General features: G+C 36.1%; 1 protein-coding gene and 1 long non-coding RNA gene across 3 annotated transcripts in view; one reads left to right on the forward strand and one right to left on the reverse strand.

The window, feature by feature from the left end:
* Positions 1-732: 732 nt before the first annotated feature.
* Positions 733-24132, reverse strand: part of NEMF (nuclear export mediator factor) — a 54812-nt gene continuing 31412 nt past the window's right edge. The window contains exons 17-33 of one of the 2 annotated variants that reach the window (XM_069596130.1): positions 22489-22592; positions 21075-21137; positions 16586-16698; positions 15220-15277; positions 14695-14753; positions 14495-14615; positions 12677-12953; positions 11884-11926; positions 11686-11735; positions 9452-9605; positions 4238-4315; positions 3895-4092; positions 2680-2712; positions 1768-1868; positions 1628-1671; positions 1466-1545; positions 733-1196 (exon numbers count right to left, since the gene is read on the reverse strand). In XM_069596130.1, the coding sequence (XP_069452231.1) occupies positions 1119-1196; positions 1466-1545; positions 1628-1671; positions 1768-1868; positions 2680-2712; positions 3895-4092; positions 4238-4315; positions 9452-9605; positions 11686-11735; positions 11884-11926; positions 12677-12953; positions 14495-14615; positions 14695-14753; positions 15220-15277; positions 16586-16698; positions 21075-21137; positions 22489-22592 (1654 nt within the window). In that variant the 3' untranslated portion in view covers positions 733-1118. Of the gene's footprint in view, positions 1197-1465; positions 1546-1627; positions 1672-1767; positions 1869-2679; positions 2713-3894; positions 4093-4237; positions 4316-9451; positions 9606-11685; positions 11736-11883; positions 11927-12676; positions 12957-14494; positions 14616-14694; positions 14754-15219; positions 15278-16585; positions 16699-21074; positions 21138-22488; positions 22593-24132 lie in introns of both variants that reach the window. The other variant, XM_069596128.1, reaches the window with a different exon arrangement.
* Positions 6670-8780, forward strand: LOC138443551 (uncharacterized). The gene is made up of 2 exons (XR_011258196.1): positions 6670-8471; positions 8603-8780. It is a non-coding gene; the product is annotated as an uncharacterized lncRNA (long non-coding RNA).

A 24132-nucleotide genomic window follows, 5' to 3' on the forward strand; every position in this document is an offset into this window, starting at 1 on the left:
TTTACCCAAGGGAATGATTATTTCCTGTTTGGTAACATCAGGGTCTATGTCTGTAGAAACGTATTAATTATTCCTACCAGTATCAAAATGGTGAAGTTACTTTTTAAAGATATTAATATTTTAGCTGTTTCTTGAGTAGTGTGTTATGTTGAATTTAAAACACTAGGCTACATAAAGTGGTTGTTGATAGGACTAAGCTGGTTAAAGAAACCTTGGAAGGACCAACGGCCGTCCAGTCCTTGACCCCAGTGCTTTGGTGTAAGGGCCGGGGCAAGTGGAGTTGCTCATGTTGACTCTAGGCAGCCTGTTCAACTGTTTCAAAGTTAACAGCTTTTACAGCTCACAAAGAATGGAAATAACGTATGACTTTATTCTCCATTGTTAGGAGACAGAATAAAAAAGCTGGGTCAGGAGTCTTTAGTGGTAAACCTGAAAGTGCACTTATAATATTACAGGTTAAGATACTCTGTAACATGCTACTGATAATTACTAGAGGTGGAAAATAAAAAGGCACAGAGCTGAATGAGATTACAAGAAAGAAGATGAAAAGTAAAGGTATCATATAAATGTGTGGAAGTTATTAACACCAATTTCTTCTAGGTGTTATCTTAAGCCAAGTCATGGGAATGATTGTATTTAAAATCTGGTCTAATATGAGTAAAGGCAGAAGTAGTCTACTTCCTCAAGACTTAAATGTATAACCACTCCAACCCCCACCAGGAAAAACAAAACTTGTGACTGGCCTGTAACAGATATATTAGATGTTATGTACAGTAGACTACCAAGTCAATAGTCTAACCAGTTGAGCCACTTCACTACTCCATTTCTTTACAACATGAAATGAATACTTACTATTAACCTTCCAAATTTCAAGAAAATGTAGAATAATTGCAGTTGTTTACAAGTAGCATTTGCTGTCCACAAATATTTTAGGAAATCCTATCATAGTATTTCCGCTCTACAAAACTGGAAAAAAGCCAAGTCATTTTGGCGAATACAGCAAGGCAACGTTAGTTCACGTTTAAATGCAGAAGTCGTGTTACATGATGGTTTCATCTCTGAACTTCCAAAAGACTCTAAAACTGACTCTTCTCAAATATTTTAGAATTTCATTTCAGCTATTTTCTCTTTACATTCAGAAGATTGGGTGCAGACACTTTCACTTTGCCAGGAATGTTTCTTGATAAATCCGTGTCCTAAAAAAAAAAAAAAAAAAAACTGAATATTTTCAGAATCACATTTTTATGATCTTTATATGTCCTCTGCTGCCAAAAGAATGGCGTTTCTAAAATATTCATCTGAAATTATTTTACTTATTTTATATTGCTTCTAGTAAGACAGCAATTTCTACCAGAATAATAGCTGCAGCTTCCATCTGCTATGCAAAACCAAAAATAAAAAAATTATAACTGCTCACATTTAACTGTACCACCGATCTCTAGAGGTTTCTACAGGAATACTTTACCTTTACACTGCGGAATAAGTCTTTTTCTCTTGCTGTTGCTTCTTTGGAATGCATGAAACTATTCAAGGCTGTTTTCGCAGCTGTAAGCAGAAAATAGAAGAATCTACTTCTGTTCAGTCAAGAAATGTTTAAAATCATAAGTCACAAAAAGATTTTAAATACCTTTTCCCTTTTTCTGAACTCCAGGAGTAAGTTTCACTTTGTATCTTTAAAAAGGAATTGCATGTGTTACTAAACAGATTACAGAATGATTCGTAAGTCAATGTTGTGGCAGCTGTTTGAGTCAACTCATAATGACTTACTTATAGTTTGTCATGGTGGTATATGGGGCACATATTGGAATGGCAAACAGTAGTACATCTTCAGAATGTGGCTGCCCTGTTAAAGAGTCAAACAGATTTTCCTAAAAAGGGAAAACAAAAACAATTACAAAAGCTATTTATACCAACCCTAAACTAGGAAAATTCTAATAATCAATACATTTTACCATTTTCTGATAGATAGATATATAATCTTTCACCCTTTGGGGCTATATATAAAGCAGAGCTTAATGACGATTTTCAAAATGACACTTAGATATATTTAAGAGAAAGGGAGAAAATGGGAGGCATTTTTGGTTGTCATAACTGAATCACCATTGGGGGCAGAAACAATATTATTGACATCTATTATTGGGTAGATGCCAAGGATGGGACAACTCCCCCCAAAAAAGAATTATCCATCCCCAAATGTTAAAGATGTCAAAGTCAGGAAACTGGATTAGGACAGTCATCTTTCATGCCTGTTCTTAAGGATAAATTCTAGGGCTTCTTAAAGTTCCCATTTTGTGGGCTGCCTAGATGATTGCCTGTATTTATCTAACAACATGAGTAAATTTAGATTTAGGACAAAACACTTGGTACAGTCAGTGCTTACTATATGCCATGAACTTTTCTAAATGCTTTATGTATACTACCTCAGTTCTCACACAATTCTCCCAGTAGAGGCAATTATATCCCTATTTTTCAGATGAGGAAACTAAGGCACAAAGAAAAATGTTTCCAAGGCTGTAATTATATGTAAGAGTTAGGATTCAAACCCAAGAACATATTACTCCAGAGCTTACAATCTTTTTTTTTAGCCTTTTTAAGTTTTAGCTAGAAGTTGTATGCCAGATATTGTGGGACCTGGATTGCAGTCAGTGTTGTAGTATGAACCCCAACACAAAATCATACCTCATTTCCCTGCTGGTCTAGATCTTGTTCTTCCTGTTTCAAATATATAAAAATTTAAAAGTCAGTTGTAACTTAAATTGAAACTCTATACCACTGAAATCTATGAAGAGAAAAACTGATAAATATAAGATAGACTAAGTTAATACATGTGTCTAATATATGAGAAAGTGATGCCATTCAAAGAGAAAAAGGTTGTGCCCTAAAGTTAAAAGACTTCCACAGAATATATGCTAATGAGAGTGTTAGTCACTCAGTTGGGTCCGACCCTTTTCGACCCCATGGACTGTACAGCTCACCAGGCTCCTCTGTCCATGGGATTCTCCAGACAATACTGGAGAGGGCTTGCCATTCCTTCTCCAGGGGATCTTCCCCACACAGGGATTGAACCTAGGTCTCCTTGCACTACAGGCAGATTCTTTACCATCTCAGCTGCCAGGGAAGCCCATTGATGATTATGAATATTTTAACAGTTACAAATATTTGAGTGTAAGGTTTACAGAGTAAGTAATATAAAAATCTGAAGACAAAGTGAGTTTTAATATTACTAAACAACACTGTTCAGGGAACCAAGAAAACATTTAGGATCCCTGTAAGCACTACCTGCACTGAGTGGAGCACACAATGCAACCAAAGTTTAACTGCCATGAATAAAAATATAAAGGTGAAACAAAAATTTTTTTTACCAATTTATAAAACAATAAATCCTTTGTTCAGAGTTTCAAAAGGCTGTATATATTCATACAAGAAGATATACATTAAGGCCAGACGTTCGTACTCAGCTGATAGAACAACGAGGCAACTATCTGAACTAGAAAAATGTTAACATTTCACACTGTGTAGTCACATTTGACATCATGTAATATAGTATATATTCCTATAGAAAAAATTAGAAAAGTGCAAATTCATTTCTCATTCATGGTCAACATAATCTTAGTTATCTGTTTTAACAGAATTTCCACCAGAATCTAGTTTCTCCATAAAATTTTCTAATAGCTTATGATAAACTTTTTAGGAACTAACCAACACTGCCAATTTTATATACGGCAATTAAAATTTAGATCTTTTAGGCTATATTTCTAAGGAAACTTCCCATTAAGAATAGGGTTACCACTCACCCTGGTTTTATTTTAGCACTGTAAATCCCCTGTCCTGGGAACCTTGAGATGCTGGTCACCCTAATTAAGAAGCAAAAGCCCATGTATGTGGTAGCCTAACCTTGTCGTCATGTGGTTCATCTACAGCCAAGTCTTGTAACTCATGAGTGGTAACTTCAAGGGATGGAGTTTCTTTCTTTATGCTGTCTGAGACTCTTGGTCCACCTCTAGGTTTCTGGGGCTGTTTCTTCACTGGTTCATCCTTTATTTTGCCTTTCTTTCCCTTTTTCCCTTTTTCTTCTTTGTTCGAACCTGCAGACTTCATAGAGGGAAAAACAGTTAATGCTGACAGTATTTTCAGTGTTGTCAGTTCTTTAATCAAGTACTAAATGCACAGCATGTGATAGGCAGTGGTCTAGGCGCCCCTTGAAAAACAAACAAAAGTATTATTAAATGTTACTTACTCCCAGCAGTTTCATGATGAGCTCACGTTCTTCTTCATCTTGGTCCTTGTATTTTTCCTTCATTTTTTTCATTTTACTCTACAAAAGAAAAAAAATTTTGGTTGGAAAAATTTAGCAGTAAGAAAATGTTAAGACATGTATATAAAGAAAAGGCACGTCTTTAATTCTGTCAAAATGCTTATTCAGTAAGGCACCACTTTAACAAACAATATGGAGTCTTTGAAGATGGATAAACCATAGTCCTCACCCTCAAACAATTGACCATCTTGTGGAAAAAGAAGATACACAGAATAAGAGTAAATTAATGCAAAATATTCTAAATGCAAACAAGTTTATATCTAAGATAATTTAGAGAAAGGAGACTTTTTTAGCTTGAGCAAGAACTGAAGGGAAGAAATAAAGCAGAACTGAAAGATTCACTGCATCTGGGAATACAGGAAAGGCAAGATTATAATGTAAAGACAGAACAGAGTGGTAACAGCTAGTCATCACACAAGGTTGCCGTCAGGATACACATAAGAACAGGAAACGGTACAGCAAAGTTTAGCTGGGTATTTACTGCAAAGACTCTTAATACCTTGGATTTCATCAATTAAACTACTGATTCTTTACTCTGGGTACACATCCAAATCACTCGACCAGTTTTTAAAACCATAGACATACAGGCTTCACCTCCAAAGGCTTTCATCTTGACTAGTCTTAGCTAGGACCCAAATAACAAATTTATAAAATCGTAAATATTTAATAAGACACACAAAAAACACTATACAAGACTGACAAATCAGACTTCATTAAAATTGACAAATGCTGCTCATCAAAAAACTACTACAGAAGTGAAAAAGCAAGTCTCAAAACATGAAAGATATTTGTAGTACAGATAACCAAGAAAAGACATGTATTTAGGATTTCAAAGAACTATAATCAGTGAGAAAGTTGGACAACCCAACTTTTAAAAGCTAAATTAAGATTTCAGTATATACACACTTGAATGACTTGAAAAACCCCAACAATACCAAACGAAAGTGACGACGTAAAGCAACTGGAACTTGGATACACAGCTTGGTGGCAAATTGGTACAAGTACCCTGAAAAACTGATAATACCTACTAAGCCAAACAACATGTGCGCTATAACCCAGCATTTCCACTCATAGCTATACAGGACAGAAATGCATATTTGTGAATCTCAAAGATACAGGTCTTCAATGACGAACAATATAGTAGACAGAAACTGGCAGACGCTATTTAGCAATGCAAATGAACTGTTACAGCAACATGGATGATTCACAAGGTTGAGTGAAAGACGTAAGACAGGAACGTATAAAGGATGACTGCTTTTCTACATAAAGTTCAAAAACAGGCAAAATAATCTATTGTGATTAAGACATGTTTTCCTCTGGTGGGAATACTATTTAGAAAGGGGCAAGAGTGAGCTTTCTGGAGTAATACAAACATTCAAGGGTGGTGTTCTGGGTGTTGGTTTCACAGACATACATGCATATAAAAACTGAGCTAAAAGCAAAATATCTGCATATTACTATATATATGTAGCATGTGTACTGAATCATGTCTGACTCTTGGAGACCCCATGAACTGCAGCCTGCCAGACTCCTCTATCCATACAATTTTTCCAGGCAAGAATACTGGAGTGGGTTGCCATTTCCTCCAAGGGCTCTTCCCAACCCAGGGATCAAACCTGGGTCCACTGTGTCTCCTGCAGAGGCAGGCAGATTCTTTACCACTGAGCCACCCAGGAAGCCCACTATATGTACATTACACCACACACACACACAAAAAAAAAGCAAAAACTTGAGAATAAAATGAACACTGTTACCAATAAACTGAACCATCAAATGGAAAACTCAACAAAAAGAATAGTTTCTTGGCAAAATATAACTTAGGGAAACCAACTTTGAAAAAAAAAAAAAAACCTGAATGGAGTTATGATCACTAAAGAAATTTATTAAGTACTTCAAAACCTACCCTGAAAGTGTTACTTGCTCAGTTGTGTCCAACTCTTTTGTGACCCCATGGACTGTAGCCAGCCAGGCTCCTTGTCCATGGAATTCTCCAGGCAAGAATACAGGAGTGGATTGCCGTTTCCTTCTCCAGAGGATCTTCCCAACCCAGGGATGGAACTCAGGTCTCCTGCATTATATGCAGATTCTTTACCATCTGAGCCACCAGGGAAGCCAGATATCCCTAAACATCAGGCCCAATCGCTAAAAAAAAATTTCAAGGAACAAATGATCTCCATTTATACAAAGTACTGCTGCTGCTGCTAAGTCACTTCAGTCGTGTCAGACTGTGTGTGACCCCATAGATGGCAGCCCACCAGGCTCCCCGTCCATGGGATTTTCCAGGCGAGAGTACTGGAGTGGGGTCCCATTGCCTTCTCCAATACAAAGTACTAGAGAGCATCTAAAAGGAAAAGTACCAAACTTACTTAATGAAGCTAGTATCACCTAGATACCCAAACAAGGCAAGGACAGTATTAGGGGGTTTTATTATGTAATTTACACCATATGAACTCATTGAGGGAGAAAAATAGATGCAGAAAAAGCATTCAATAAAATTGAACTCATGATTATTAAAACTAGCCCTTTGAAAAGGATATCTACCAACAACCCATAAGAAACATACTACAATGTTAAAAATCTTAGAATTAGTCCCTTTACTGTATTACTATAACAAAGAGGCATGCTATTCTTACTTTTATGCTACACTGTACTGATGTCTGAGTCAGTACAAGAAACATGAGAAAGAAAAGCAAAGCCATTATTTGCAGACTGCCTAAATTTCATCTATAGCTGCTGCTACTGCTGCTAAGTCACTTCAGTCGTGTCCGACTCTGTGTGACCCCATAGACGGCAGCCCCCCAGGCTCCACTGTCCCTGAGATTCTCCAGGCAAGAACACTGGAGTGGGTTGCCATTTTCTTCTCCAATGCATGAAAGTGAAAAGTGAAAGTAAAGTCGCTCAGTTGTGTCCGACTCTTTGCGACCCCATGGACTGCAGCCCACCAGGCTCCTCTGTCCATGGGATTTTCCAGGCAAGAGTACTGGAGTGGGGTGCCATTGCCTTCTCCTTCATCTGTAGATGAAATGATAAGTACTCAGTAAGACTGCTTAATACTATCAACTGGAGGAATACCCTTAGTGCATACGTACGACTTTTTTTAAGATAAATGACTAAAAATAAGAATTGCTGAGTCAGAGGGTAAACGCACTGTTAGGATTCTTGATTGGAAGTCCCATGGTATATATTCAAACTTGTACTGAATGACTGAATACACATTATCTATTAATTTGATGGGTGAAAAAATTCCCCTTGTTTACATAAACATTTCTCTGATCTACCCCCTACCGTGCAATTTGCCCTTTCTTTCAGTTACATTGATGGTTGTTTTCTCCACCAGATATTTACTTTAGTATTTTTTCAAACATGACTAGCCACTAATTTTGAATGCTTCATACCCTTTAAAACACAATTTATCATTCTGTGTCTAGATTTTATTCTGCTTCACTTTTCTACCTGGCCGTTCATTAATACCATTGTTTTAGAAAGTCTAACAGTAAATGTCTTATTACCTAGTAGGGAGACTTTTTGGGCTCCAAAATCACTGCAGATGGTGACTGCAGCCATGAAATTAAAAGATGCTTACTCCTTGGAAGAAAAGTTATGGCCAACCTAGACAGCACATTCAAAAGCAGACATTACTTTGCCGACTAAGGTCCGTCTAGTCAAGGCTATGGTTTTTCCAGTAGTCATGTATGGATGTGAGAGTTGGACTGTGAAGAAGGCTGAGCGCTGAAGAATTGATGCTTTTGAACTGTGGTGTTGGAGAAGACTTGAGAATCCAACAAGTCCGTTCTGAAGGAGATCAGCCCTGAGATTTCTTTGGAGGGAATGATGCTGAAGCTGAAACTCCAGTACTTTGGCCACCTCATGCGAAGAGCTGACTCACTGGAAAAGACTCTGATGCTGAGAGGGATTGGCGGCAGGAGGAGAAGGGGACGACAGAGGATGAGATGGCTGGATGGCATCACTGACTCGATGGATGTGAGTCTGAGTGAACTCCGGGAGTTGGTGATGGACAGGGAGGCCTGGCATGCTGCGATTCATGGGGTCGCAAAGAGTCGGACACGACTGAACTACTGAATTGAACTGAAGGGAGATCCATCCTTCTTCTTTTTCAAGGGAGATCATCCTTCTTCTTTCCCTCAACTATTCTCTGGTACGTATTCTTTCAAACGAACTTTCAAATGTTAATTAAAAATCTCAATCCTTTTTTGAATGACTTCATGTTGAATTTACATAGTAATACAGGGAGAATTGATTTTTTTTCCCCTTTCATCCCTGGTCCAGGAACTGAACTGAGTCCATGTACCACAGCTCGTGAAGCTTGCATGCCTAGAGCCTGTGCTCTACAAGAGTAGCCACTGAAATGAGAAGTCTGTGTACTGCAACTAGAGAGTAGCCCCTGCTTGCCTCAACTTGAGAAAAGCCCAAGCAGCAGTGAATACCCAGCACAACCAAAAATAAACTCCACAGCAGAAAACCAAATTTAAAAAAAAAATTTTTTTAAGGAATTTAATTTTCTTAAAGATACACCTATACATCAGTTCACAATCTCTACACAGCTACATTTTTTAAAGTATAGTCTACATCCACTACCTCTTCTTTCTTCATCCCCTACTTTCATAAAATAGTTAAGAACTGTAACCAAAATTGGGGCTTCCCCAGTGGCTCAGAGGATAAAGCGCCTGCATGCAATGCGGGAGACCCGGGTTCGATCCCTGGGTCGGGAAGTTCCCCTGGAGAAGGAAATGGCAACCCACTCCAGTATCCTTGCCTGGAGAATCCCATGGATGGCAAAGAGTCAGACATGACTGAGCGAGCTCACTTCACTTCACTTCAACCGAAATTGCGTTAATAATTGAAAAAGGAACTACTAAGTTAAATGATCAGATCAGCACTGCCAGTTTTTAGCTGAGTGTCCCTGGCAAATAAATCAATCTCCTGTTCCTCTTCTACATAACTTGAGAGTTTCTGTATAGATGATCTTAAAAGAACAGAAAGTGATCTCTATGCTCCTTAACACTATCTTTTCAACTAATTTTCAAAGGAAGTCACACAAGATTATTCCGTTTCACTTAAACCTTAAAAAAGGAACCTCACAACTTCACTTGTGAATCATATAGTGCTAAATATTACCTTTTGTCCTCGTTTCATTGGCTGAACAACCGGGACATTTTTGCTTGTGTTCTGATGAGTTTCAATGTGTAGAGCATTTTCTTTTTCTTTGTCCTTTCCTTCTGTCGTTTCTAAATCCCCTGAGTCATTTGGAAGCTTCTTTTTCTTCATTTCCCTAAATATGAATGAAATGGAAATTATCTTAATCTTAGAATTTCAAATTAATACCCTAAAAAAATGACATGCAGAAGGGAACATGTATGAGGTCATGCCTTCTGCTTAACTTGTTATCACCAGGCTACAGTATAAATGGAGTGTAAGTCATCACTTAAGAAAAAGCTAAAAAATTTTCTTTCATGCATGTATGATTCTTCCTGGCATCGAGGCTTAACACACTGTCATACTTGACTTATCCTGATTCAGTAGCCACATTTAATCCCTCAACACCTTGATGGCCAGGCAAAGGAATTTGTAGTCTTTGTATCACCATGGCCTTGGCAGATGTTAAATATTCAGTAAAACATTTGTGGTCTGTTAGTGGAATAAATGGATCTTAGAAAATAAAGAGGTAAGGAAAATCCTATTACTGTGCAATCACATTACCAATGCCACTGCTCTAGTCCAAGTCCTTATCACTTACCACCCAGACTTCCTCCATATTTCCCCCATAATCTGTTCTATATGAACTTATACATTAATTCTCCGTTATTGTTTACCTATGTCACATTCCCATTCAAAATCTCCCCAAAGTCCTCCTCACATCACTTTTAAGATAAGTCTAAAACACTTAGCTTGTTATTCTAGGTTCTCCACTTTTGATTCAATTTCACTATCAATTCACAAACATGAACATTTTGTTCCTTCCACCTCAATCTACTTATCCATTTCCCCAAAGCACTCTCAACATTACTTCCAAATACCTACCACTTCCCTGTCTTTGATCATACTAATACTCCTTGAAGTTTCTGACCTTAACTTGCATTATCTAAGATGCAACTATATCTTCAAGGTAAAAACTTCTGATGGTATTTCCCAAAACACTCCAATGCACAAAAAATTCTTATTCCTGAAATACGATATCACTTTTCAGATAACACTATTTACAGACTTATGGCTATTTCTTGAATCCAGGACTCAAAAGCTTCTTGAAGGCACAAACTTTCTATTTTCCCTCTTTGCATACTACCATAATATCTAGCATGATACCATACTCATAAATACCAGCACTCAGTTTTCTATAATTTGTAAAGATTATCAAACAGAAGGGTTTATTGTCCATTCCAACCTAGGGCCTCTTTCTGGAGTGCTTTACCAGTTGTAGTCTTTTTCACCCTGCAGTAGTTGTCTTGGTTGTCCTTTCACTCTTTATCTTTTCCTGTTTGCCATCTAAGCCCTATTATATTAAAGGGAAAAAAAAAAAAAAAGACAGGGGAAGAAACCCCCAAGTCTTCCTCTTACATAAAAATTGCCTAATTTCAGTGCAGGCATGCCTCAGAAATATTACAATTTCTGTTCCAGACCATTGCAGTAAAGTGACTACTGCAGTAAAGCAAGTCATGAATTTCTTGCTCTCCCAGTGCAGATAAATTTATGCTTACACTACCCTGTTGTCTATCAAGTGTGCAAAGCAATATGCCTTTAAAAAGCAATTATATACCTTAATCAATACTTCATTGGTAAAAAAAAAATACCACCACCTAAGCTTTCAGTGACTCATAATCGCTTTATAATAGAAACAAAGTTCACTGATCACAGATCACCTGAGCAATTAATAATAAAAAGCTTGAAACACTGCAAGAATTATCAAAATATGATCAGAGACATGAAGTAAACAAATGACGTTGGAAAAACGATGGCAATAGATTTGCTCCATACAGAGTTACCATAAACCTTCAATATGTTAAAAAAAATTAAAAATCTGCAAAGCACAATAAAATTTGGTATGCCTGTATTCCTCTTCACTTCTGTCAATAGTATCATAGAATCAGCCTATTTAATATACTGCGATTATTACCGTACATGTTCATGTAATAGAAGGTCTGTTTTGTGTTACTTGACCTATCTGATTATAGTGGCAGACTAGGCCCTTAAAAGAGAAAAACCTATTAGAGCTGAATGTAAAAAACAAAACAAAATTTGTGCTAAATCTTGGTAATTTTAATGAGATCTTTATAACAGCCAAGCAATCTGTCATAACCAAACTGTCAATTATAAAAAATAGATGCTTTTCAGTTAAATAACACAAGTATATTTACCTTCTTTCCTTGGCTGACAAATGCCTTCGGCTCTGCAATTTACTGTCACTCTATTAAAATTAAGAGAAAAACACAAGCAAATACAAACAATAACATCACTGCTGTTAATTTTTCAAAAGCCAAAATTAAGAAATAGAAAATTATTATTTATTGAGAATGACATGATGTTCTTCAAAATACTTTGAAGAAAAATGTTACCATATTAGAAGTTTCCTCTTTTGAAGACAATTTCTGGAGGGACCTATGGAAACAAACAGAAAGAGGAGTCCACAAGCCTTTACAGGCATTCAGTTACAAAGACCCCAAACATTCCCATATCACTCTCCTAATTAATTACTGGCAATGCTATACCTTTTCAAATCTGGCAAAATGAGAAAAAGTATAATCAAATTGCTCATCCTAAAAAAAACTGCTCATTGTCTCACTTTATATTCTTAAATAGCTGACATGTATTGGACACCTATAATATGCCAGGCACTGCGAGATGCTTTACATGCATATAACCTTCACAAAAACCCTATGAAGGGTGGTACCATTCTGTCTTCACCAAGAAGGAAACTGAAGCTTAGACTCAGTCACTTGCCCAAGGACCCACTTTAAGACTCAATACTGGTCTGACTCCTAAGCCTTTCTTAACTACTTAATAAAGTTTTTATAGCTATGGTGGTGTTTACTTAGTGATCTGTGAGACATTAAAGACTTAAGACACCCTTTAAAAAAAAAAGTGTAATAGCCTTTTTATTATTAGAATTTATAAACATTAACTTGTCTCTATTTTCATCTAGTTTGGCAACTTTCATATTTACTGTATTTTTCTACCCTGGGTCCTGAGAATTTAAGAGAGTTCTACCCCCTTATCAAATGGTGAACAGACAGTAAGATCAGAGGACAATGGAGGGTAAAAGCACTGAAGTCAATCTGGGCATTATTTTTATAAGGTCATCACTCCGAGCTTACAAAATAAGACTGAAAATTATGGCTTTGAAATTACCTTTGGGACTGAAGGTGGGACAAGTCGATGGAAGTATCAGGATAATTTAATGTCTCTTCTCCTTCATCCTTCATTTCACCAACAGGTTCCTGATCTTTTACCACCCCCTCAGATTCTCCTTCATCTTCAGAGCTTTCTTCCTGAATTAGTTCATTTACTTCATTGCCACCACTCTGAATAGTAATATCCTCTTGGTCAACCTGAGTCACGAGCTCCACTTCCACAGGAGTTTCATGTAATTCGTCTTTTTCTTCTTCACTGCTACTTTCACCCCCATCTGCTAAATTACAATAAGGAAAGTCAGAGTGCTATCATCACAACCAAGTTAGATGATTTCCTTGAAAACTTCATAAAAATATTCTATTCACTCCCTCCTTCTCCAAAACATCACCAGAAAAATACTGGATCCTCCCCAAAGGTTACACTGACTTAGATAAAAGGATACTCTGTATCAGGAATTGACTGGAATAAAGGATCTCCAAGATCCTATACCACAATAAATTTTTTAGACATTGCAATCATTTCTGCAATGAAAACCGTATCGTGTCTTTGTTATTTCCAAAATGAGAAAAATAGAAGCAGTTATAGAAATTCTGCCAATTTTATCATAATTTGTGCATGAGAACTGAAATGAAATAAAACAAGTTATGTAGCTGGCACACAGCCAAGTGTTCACACTTTTGCAAAAGGAACACCATCTAGTGGTAATAATATAGTCCAGTTGTGCATGTGTGTGCGCTCAGTTGCTTCAGTCACATCCAATTCTTTGCAACCCTATGACCTGAGGGCCACAAGGCTCCTCTGTCCATGGATTCTCCAGGCAAGAATACTGGAGTGGGTTGCCATGCCCTCCTCCAGGGGATCTTCCTGAATCAAGGATCGAACCCGTGTTTCCTGCATCTTCTCCAGGAACCTCACCTATAAAAATGAGATGCCACCAACCAAGGATGGTTGTGAGAATTCAATAAAAAATAATGTAAATAAAGTATTCATGTCAGGAACATGGTGAAAATTAAATAAAACAATCATATACAACAGTAGTTGTTAAGTGAAACAATGAGATATTCTTAAAAAGCAATGACTGTAGAATATGTAAAAATAATTTCAAGGGCATATATTCCCTAGTTCCTTTAGGTAGGCAGGTGAATTTATTCCAGCAACCATAGCTGCTCTCTACTTGAAGCAAATATATTATTAAATCAAGGTAAATTCTCATAAGAAACTGCATGTATAATAACTCATCTTTGTATTGTTTCTAAATCCTAAATCCAAAAGTAAATACTTATTTATATATACCTGAGTCTATCTCTGATAAACACATTTATGTATTATTACTCATTAATACTGGGCTTCCCAGGCGGCACTAGTGGTAAAGAACTCGCCTGTCAACGCAGGAGACCTGAGAGACCTGGGTTTGAACCCTGGGTCGGGAAGATCCCCTGGAGAAGACCACAGCAACCCACTCCAGTATTCCTGCCTGGAGAATCCCATGGACAGGAGATCCTGGCAGGCTACAGTTTACAGGGCTGCCAAGAGTTGGACACACTGAAGCGACCTAGCATATATGTATGCATTAAATATTGAAGTTTTACAATATAAACATACATTCAAGTATTGGTTATGGATTCAATTAAACACTTTATAATTCACTAGAAGTATACTGAACATTTCAAAAAACGAAAATTCAATAAGGTTGATAACAAGCTGGGTATTTTTGAAATTTTAATTATCCCAAAAGAGACGATCTTCTAAAAATTCAGAAGCAAAACTAGACAATGGAAAACATTATAAGCTACTTTATTAAAATCTGTATACTACCTAGTTGTTCCATTTCTTCTGATATGAGTTCACTTGTACAACCTGCCAGTGTCTCCATGTCTTCATCCTGCACTCTGACTTTTCGTTCACCCCGATGTCTCCAAACACAAGACTCATCTACCTACAGAAACAGTTCTTTTCATTGGTGGAACGTTAGGTAAGACTAGTAAAAATCAGGGGAAAAAAAAAAAGAAGAATACCTTAAAGAGGAAGCTAAACCCCATCATTAGATGTGAAGGAGGAAGGAAATTCTTTTTTCCTGCAAAGATAATGTACATTTAAAAAAATCCATTTTCTGCATTTTATGCTTATAAGGTATCTGATACAGTAGTCAAATGTGTTCTTTTTTTTTTTTTGCTGTCATCAAGCAACATTTTCCATTAACAGACTTTGGCATTATGTATAGGAATAAGAATTAAGAAAGAAAAAATAGGAATGCTTGCTCTCATCTTCTGGGTTAGCCAGATCCTGAATAATCTATTTTTAGAAAAAAGGTCATGCTATTTACTTTCTTACCCTTATAAACATAAACTATGTGAAAGGACATTGTTATTAATAAAAATATATATGGCATGAACATGTCAAATGCTAAATTTGCCAAACCACAGTAAAATCTTCCTTAATAACATACTTCATATATGAAATCAGAATTATTAGTTTCTGCTCTGAGAATGTTAGCAGATGGTCTTCAAACCTGTCTCCACAATCCACTGACAAGTCATTACCTCTTATCATGAAGCTTCCTGTGGTCAAATATTCCCCAGTTGGTGCTGTTTTAGATACCTGAGAAACACAATGATACATTATACTCTTGTCTTAAACACATTTTTAAAATTTTCACCTGAGAAAGTAAAGCCATATTAAAGCAAACAGCAGTATGTCCTGAAAAGTTTATAATTCAGCAAAAATTCTTAACACTGAAAGGATAAATATCTCTTCAAAGATAGGTGTAACTTTGTCGGTAACAAAGAGAAGAAATAACGAAGGATATACTACATCAATCATTGTCAAATACCATGGACCAAGCTTAACAGAAAGGTATAAAACTATATTATATTAACTCTATTTATTACATTAAATCCTTTCCTGAGATGACTTTTTTTGTGGCCGGTTGTGGGGGGGGGGGCGGATGAAATAATCTTTCATCTTATTTATTGGGGGGGGGTAATGAAATAACTTTTCATTTTAGTAAATAAGGATAATAGCTTATTTTTAAAAATATATTCTAACTTGGCAAAATAGGAAGTGAGCAATATAATTCCACAACTAAAAAAAATTTTACACATCTGTGAAACGAGCAAATCTGAGAGTATCTTTAATATAGGTATGCAAGGGATTAAAAGCACACTAAAAAAATCTATTCATAAAAGAATTAAAGCCATTTTTATTACACTGTACAAAAGGCAGAAATAACCCCAGAAGTGATATTAATTTCCTAAGAACACAGTATCACAGCACAGCAGAAAACAAATAAAAACAAATATAAAATGAAACTAAATCTAAGGGAGAATACTAGTATTGACCTTTTTTAATCTTGCTGTATAACATTAAGACTTTGAAAAGCAATGTGAAATCATATATAGAATGAAGTACCATCAAGAAAATAGCATTAACCACAAAAAAATGGCAATTACTAAAACCAAGGGTATATGAAAAAAAAAAAAAAAAAACACCCACCCACCACTGATAACCACTCACCACTGATAACCTACTTTACAGGAAAAGCCAAAGAGAATTCAGAAAATTTCAACAAAGATGAACAGGTGAAAGACCTTTTAGGTCAGTGTGCCAGTAATAACTGGAACAGTCTATCCCATATAACTGCATGGATTGCTCTAAGTTTCTGCTCAAATCTTACCCTTCCAGAAAGGCTCTCCCTGACACTATATTCAAAATGGTAGCCTATATCACTATCCCCTTACTATGCTTTGAAAAAAACTTTGTTACCTGCCACTATATATTTTTCTTCAATATCAAAATGTCAACTCCATCACAAGGTACTTTATCTGCCTTGTTCAATTCCATACCCTCAAAATTTGGAACAGTTACCATTCTCACTAAATTAAGAAACAGGACCACAGCCCTTATTACCTGATGATGGTACACCCACCAAGCACTAGTGATAACTCGAGCGTCCCAAGCAGCACTGTAGCAAAGAGCCATTGTGCCAGCTTCAGTCAAGGTCCGAGGGGGAATCGGTTCTCCTGTAATAATGATACTACAATGTTTCAGTACCGAAGTATGGACTTTCTAGAGCAAGACATGAAAACCATATACAGGATGACAGGTTCATTTCTTATATTTTAAATAACAATATCACACTTTAACTTCAACAGTGTATGAAGTTACTATTTTTATTTTAAAAATGTATTTATAGAGCAGGTTTTTAAATGGTCTAAGTAAATAAGTTCAGAAAATATCCTTTCACTTTTATCAGTAATTCTAACCTCATTCTAGAAAGGATAATTTAGAAAAACCTATTTAAAGGTTAAAGACCACCAGAATTACTATATTACCTAAAAAGTAAAAATCAAGAGCATATTAACAGATCCCTAAGAATTCAAATATTTTAAAACTAGGATATAATTCATATACTATAAAATTCACTTTTAAAGTATACAATTCTGAGTTTTGATATATTCATAAAGCTATACAATCATTACTATTAATTCCAGAACATTTTCATCATCTGCAAAAGAAATTCTGTATCTATTTACAGTCACTTTACATTTTTCCCAGCCACTGGCAATCACTAATCTACTTTCTGTCGCTATGGATTTTCCTATTTTGGGATTTCATATAAATGGAATCATATATACCTGGCTTCTTTCACTTAGCATGTTTTCAAGGTTCATTCATGTTAGAGCATTTGTCAATACTTCATTTCCTTTTAAGACTGAATAATATTCTACTTTATGGATACACCACATTGTATCTATTTATCAACTGACAGAGATACAGGTTGGGGATTCCCTGGTTGCTCAGTGGTAAAGAATCCACTTGCCAATGCAGGAGACTCAGGTTTGATCCCTGCATTGGGAAAATCCCCTGGAGAAGGAAATGGCAACCCACTCCAGTATTCTTGCTTGGGAAATCCCATGGACAGAGGAGCCTGGTGGGCTATGGGGTCACAATGAATGGGACACAACTTAGTGACTAAACAACAGTAACAACAGAGATACAGGGTATTTCCATTTCTTGGCTATTGTAAGTATTTGCACACAAGTTTGGACACATTTTAAATTATCTTGGGTACATATCTAAGAGTGGGTCACATGGTAAATACTATGTTTAACTTTTTCAGAAACTATCAAACTCTTTCCTATTGCAGCTAGATCATTGTCCATTCCCACCCGCAGTGTATAAAGAGTCCAGTCTCTCCACCACTTCACCAACTCATTACTGTTTTTGGCTTTTTTATTTGGATTTTTCCCCACCCTGTGTGGCTTGTGGAATTTTCTTCCCTAACCAGTGACTGAACCCGAGCCCTCAGCACAGACAGCTTGGAGTTCTAATAACTAGACCGCTAGGAATTTCCACTGTGTTTTTCAACTATTCTTGTGGGTGTTAAGTGGCATTTCACTGTGGTTTTGATTTGCATTTCCTTAATGGATGAATGATGCCGAGCATCTTATCATGTGCTTGTGGGCTACTTGTATATCTTTAGAGAAACATCTATTTGACATTTTAAAAACTGTTCATTTTAAAATTGCCTTTCTCTAACAAACACATGAAAAGATGCTCAACATCACTCATTATTAGAGAAATGCAAATCAAAACCACAATGAGGTGCCACTTCACACCAGTCAGAATGGCTGCGATCCAAAAGTCTGCAAGCAATAAATGCTGGAGAGGGTGTGGAGAAAAGGGAACCCTCCTACACTGTTGGTGGGAATGCAAACTAGTACAGCCACTATGGACAACAGTGTGGAGATTCCTTAAAAAATTGCAAATAGAACTACCTTCTGACCCAGCAATCCCACTGCTGGGCATACACACCAAGGAAACCAGAATTGAAAGAGACACATGTACCCCAATGTTCATCGCAGCACTGTTTATAATAGCCAGGACATGGAAACAACCTAGATGTCCATCAGCAGATGAATGGATAAGAAAGCTGTGGTACATATACACAATGGAGTATTACTCAGCCGTTAAAAAGAATTCATTTGAATCAGTTCTGATGAGATGGACGAAACTGGAGCCGATTATACAGAGTGAAGTAAGCCAGAAAGAAAAACACCAATACAGTATACTAACACATATATATGGAATTTAGAAAGATGGCAATGACGACCCTGTATGCAAGACAGCAAAAAAGACACAGATGTGTATAACGGACTTTTGGACTCAGAGGGAGAGGGAGAGGGTGGGATGATTTGGGAGAATGGCATTCTAACATGTATACTATCATGTAAGAATCAAATCGCCAGTCTATGTCTGATGCAGGATACAGCATGTTGGGGCTGGTGCATGGGGATGACCCAGAGAGATGTTATGGGGAGGGAGGTGGGAGAGGGGTTCATGTTTGGGAACGCATGTAAGAATTAAAGATTTAAAAAAAAAATAAAATAAATAAAAATAAATAAATAAAAATAAAAAAATAAAATAAAACTGCCTTTCTACTGTTGAGTCAAAACAGTTCTAGAGTTTTTTGGATATTGGTCCTTTATCAGATAAACGATTTGAAAATATTTTCTCCCATTTCTGTGGAGTGTCTTAATTTTTTTGACAGAATCCTTTGAATTAAAGTTTTAGTTTTTGCATAACTCTAATTTACGTTTTTTTCTTTGGCTGCTTATGCTTTTGATGTCATATCTAAAATGACACCAAAGCCAATGACTTCCAGAGCCAATATTCTTCTACTAGTCTTAGAGTTTTAGCTCTTAAATTTAGGTCTATGATGTATTTGAGTTCATTTTTATAAGTGGTAGGAAGTTCCTATTTCTAACTTCATTCTTTGGCACATGGATATTAACTGCCCCAGCCCTATTTGTTAAAAAGATTATTCTATCCTTCCTGAATGGCCTTGGCACCCTTGCTAAAAATCAACTGACTATAAACAAGGAATCTCAATTCTCTTTATTAATCTATCAGTTCATTCTCATACCAATACCACACTCACTGTCTTGATACCACACTGACAGCTGTTTTGTAGGAGGTTTTGAGGAAGTGTGAGGACTCCAATTTTGTTCTCCATTTTCAAGAATGATTTGGCTAATCTGGTTTCTCTGCATTTCCACATGAATTTTAGGATGAATTTTGTCTATCTCTGCAAAAACAGGCAGTGGTGAGAGAGACTGCACCACATTTGTTGATTAGTGTGGGAAACACTGCCATCAGAACAATATTAAGACTTCCAATTTATAAACATTGGAAATCTTCCCATTTATTTAGATATTCTTTAATTTCTTTCAATGATGTTTTGTAGTTTGGTGTATATGTCTTACTTTTTGGTAAATTTGTTACTAAATATTTTATTCTTCTTCAATGCTGTTATAAGAGAATGTTTTATTAATTTCCTCAATATTGTTCATTACTAGTATATAAAAACATAACTGACATTTTATATACTGACCTTATATCCTAGATACTGCTGAACTTGTTAACTAATAATTTTTGGTGGATTCCTTAAGGTTTTAAATATGTAAGATTATGCCATTTGCAAACAGAGACACTTCTATCTGTTCCTTACCAATCTGGATATTTTAAACTTTTCACTGCCTAACTGCCTACTCAGAACCTCCATATGATGTTGAGCAGAAGCAAGGCAACAACAGATGTGCTCATCTTATTCCTGATCTTGGGGGAAAAGCTCTCAGTCTTTCCCAATTAAGCATGATTTTTAGCTGTGAATTTTTTATAAATGTTATTTACCAACTTGAGGACATGTCCTTCTATTCTTAGTTTGTTGAGTATTTTTATCACAAATGAGTACTAGATTACCACCAAAGGCTTTAAGGCTTTTTTGCATTAGTTGAGATCATCATGTGGTTTTTGTCCTCTGTTCTACTGATATACTGTATTACACTGATTAATTTTCATATGTTAAATTAACCTTGCATTCCTGGGAATAAATCCCATTTTATCATATGTATAATCCTTATAATATACTGCTAGATTCAATTTCCTAATAGTCTGTTGAGGATTTTTGTGTCTCTATTCATAAGTGATACTGATCAGTGGTTTCCTTCACTGTGATATCTTTGTCTGGTTTTGTTATTAGGGTAATACTGGTCCCAAAGAATGAGTTAGAAAGTTCCTGTCTCTTGTGTCTTTTGGAAGAGTTTATGAAGGATTGAATTTCAGTCTTCTTTAAAAGTCCTACAGATTTTACGAATTTGAATCTTATTTTTTCAGTTAGTATAGTTAAAGGTTTGTCAATTTTATTGATCTTTTCAAAGAACTAACTTTGGTTTTATTGATTTTCTCTACAGTCTTTCTGTTTTATTTCTACTCTATATCTTACTGGACTGAAACATCATTATAATAAAGTGTCCCTTACCCCTATTAGTGTTTTTTCTCTTATACTAAAAATAGTTTAAACAAAAGTTCTGAATAACAGAATGAATTACATTACCTGTTGGATTCTTAATTACACAGCTAGTTGCTCCATGAAGGTCAGCATGGACATAAATGTCCCCTTTAAAACAAATAAATAGTACTGTAAGTCTTATTTCTGTTTAAGTTGAAATTGTTTACTTATTGTTTAAAGCGTTCAAAACCCAAAACGTATAAGAAAATAAAGAAAAGACCATCTCCCACCGTGGGAGGATTTCTCATAGGCCTCCTCAGAGGAAAGCTATGCTAATAAGGCAGATAAAATGGTCATAGTTCTTCTCCCTCCCTCTGTCCACACCTCTCTGCTCTATGACCCTGAAGCTGCATCAAGATCCACTTCCCTGTCACTCAAATATGGTCCTACCCCTTGACAAAGAGAATGTGGCAGACATGACCAAATGCCAGTTCCCAGTCTAGGCCTAGACAGGCTTGTATGCTTCCTCTTTTTCCTCTCAGAAATTTGCTGAGTTACCATATAAGCGAGCCCAGGCTAGCCTGCTGATTGGTGAGAGACACCTGGTGATGAATGAGTCATCATAGCAAATGCAAACAAAGGTCCTAAGGACCACAGATGGTTGACAAATTTGACAAACAATCATGAAGCCAGACTGAAGATAAGTAAGAAATGACACTAGAGAAGAAGCCAGGAACCCTGCAAGCCACAACAAGGACTTCTAGTTTTATTCTGAAATGTGTGATGACAAATAAATGAGGAAATAGATGAATGCATGGATGATGGTCAACTAGGGAAAAGTAAAGTGCCTGGTTTTTAACAGAAAAAATGAGCAGCCACTGTTTGCCATGGATAGTTCATCTGAGATTTGAAACTCAAAGAAGAGCAAATCCCATACAGTTCCATGAAAGGCTCAGCTCACAATGAAGAGAGTTAGAGAAGACAGAGAGCAAGCCCTGGGCACCATGTAACCTGAACCCTGTTGTTTTCTTTCCTGCTTCTGGATCCTCAAAGGACATGAGATTAGCTCTGATATTGATTATTGATTTCTGATACCCATACTGAGGGTTCAGCCACAGTGAAGTGATGGTTATCAGCAAACAAAAACAAAAGAGAGGCCTTACAACACAGGGGTGAAGCCCTGTTTCTAAATGCATAAAACGTTTGCAAACTTCAGCATTTAAAAATTAAGCTTTAAAAAATTTGATGTCCAGCCAGTTTGGAAAATTAAAAGCTATTTTGTTAATGTAGCAGAAAATCAGAAATCTAATAACTACAGATTAGCTCAGCATTAATCCTTTAGGAATATTCACTTAAAATGAAAATTTAAGTATCAAAGCACACATTCAACCATAAACCATGAAACTCTACCAATTAAATCTGTCAAACAAAAGAGTACAAGATGAAAATCTACACCTAACACTGAGATAACCAATCCAATTACTTAAGAAAAAATTTTTAGAATTTTAATCTTACTTACCTGGTGTCAAGTATCTTTTCACAATTATTTCATTCTGTTGCTGATCTCGTCCACCAATAATTAGATAGTTCTCTGAGCTAATGAACCAGAGGAATTTCTCAAACCTACCAAATTTTAAAGAAAAAAGTTAACATTTTTCCCCCTTCATAGTTGCCTGAATTCAGATCCTTTTACTCAACAAAATGAACCAGAAGGCTCTCCTATGTGTAGGTTAAGACAACTTGATGGCTTAATTTCTTTTAAGATATCAAGCTGAATTTTACTGAAAACTTGTAATAAATTGCCTTAGGATATTCTTAAAACAGTCTTAGTAGAAAGCAATTTAATATTATGTTTAAAAAAAGTTTTCTCTTTATCTCCTTCCCATATAGACAGTCTTAGATTGAAGTTGTAATAATGAATTACAAAAAACATAAAATGTCACCTGGTCCCTAGGTTTAGCTCTCTTTCAGTGGGGCACTGGATATTCTTTGGGACTGCAGGTAAGAAAGAAAAATTGTTTTCCCATTCTGTCCTCAATCAACTGAATGTTTACATATATGACATTCTTTGTCCTCAATTAATCAACTTAACGTTTACATACATGACATTCTTTACATTTAAAATATGTAAAACCAAAAATTGTCATCAGAAGTGTAAAATTATTTTTCTGAAGAAGCAAATTAACTTGGGTTTTCATGGTTAATACATACCACCACTGATAAAACGAGTGTAACTGTCAAATTTAAAATGGATAACCAACAAAGACCTATTGTATAGCACATGGAACTCAGCTCAGTGTTACGTGCCAGCCTGGATGGGAGGCGGGATTGGGGGAGAACGGATACATGCATATGTATGGCTGAGTCCTTTTGCTATTCAGCTGAAACTACCACAACACTGTTAACCAGCTATACACCCCAATACAAAATAAGGTTTGTTTTTTTTTAATTGAAGAGTGTATATTTGTATGATATTTAGAAAATGAGATGAACGTAAATATTTCTATGCTACATGTGACTAGTAAGATAATCTTTTTATGATTTAACCTACAATTTTAAAATTCCTGGCTAAATACGATAGATCGGGGAATTCCCTGGTGGTCCAGGGGCTAAGACTCTTTACTCCCAATGCAGAGGGACCAGGTTCGATCCCTGGTCAAGGAACTAGACCCCTCATGCTGCAACTAAGGGACTTGGCATACCCAAATAAATAAATATTTTTTAAAAAATGACAGGTTGAGCACAGGCATTAGACGAAACTCTCTTATATCAAATGTAACAGCAGAAGGATTCTACTCTTATTTTCTAAAATGATTTTTTATTAAGTAATACATATACATGGCTCAAATTTTAAGACTATATAGAAATATAGAGTGACAGATCCTACATCTCTATCTTCTACCACTGCTGCTGACCAAGGGGGCCATTAGCTTCTGATGTACCCCTCTCAAGTATTTCTTTATATATAAAAAAGCTAAAATAAACTGCTTATTCTAAACCTTTTCTTTAGACACAACACACTGTTCTGCATCTTTTTTTCTCTTTTTACTTAAAAATATATTTTCCTCATTGCTGAATGGATGTACTATGGATTTAACCACTTCCCCACTGATGGTAAAAAGGTTTGTAAAATGACATATATCCAATAAGGACACAAAGAATG

Source organism: Ovis canadensis, chromosome 7 (assembly GCF_042477335.2).
Source record: "Ovis canadensis isolate MfBH-ARS-UI-01 breed Bighorn chromosome 7, ARS-UI_OviCan_v2, whole genome shotgun sequence".
NCBI lineage: Eukaryota > Metazoa > Chordata > Mammalia > Artiodactyla > Bovidae > Ovis > Ovis canadensis.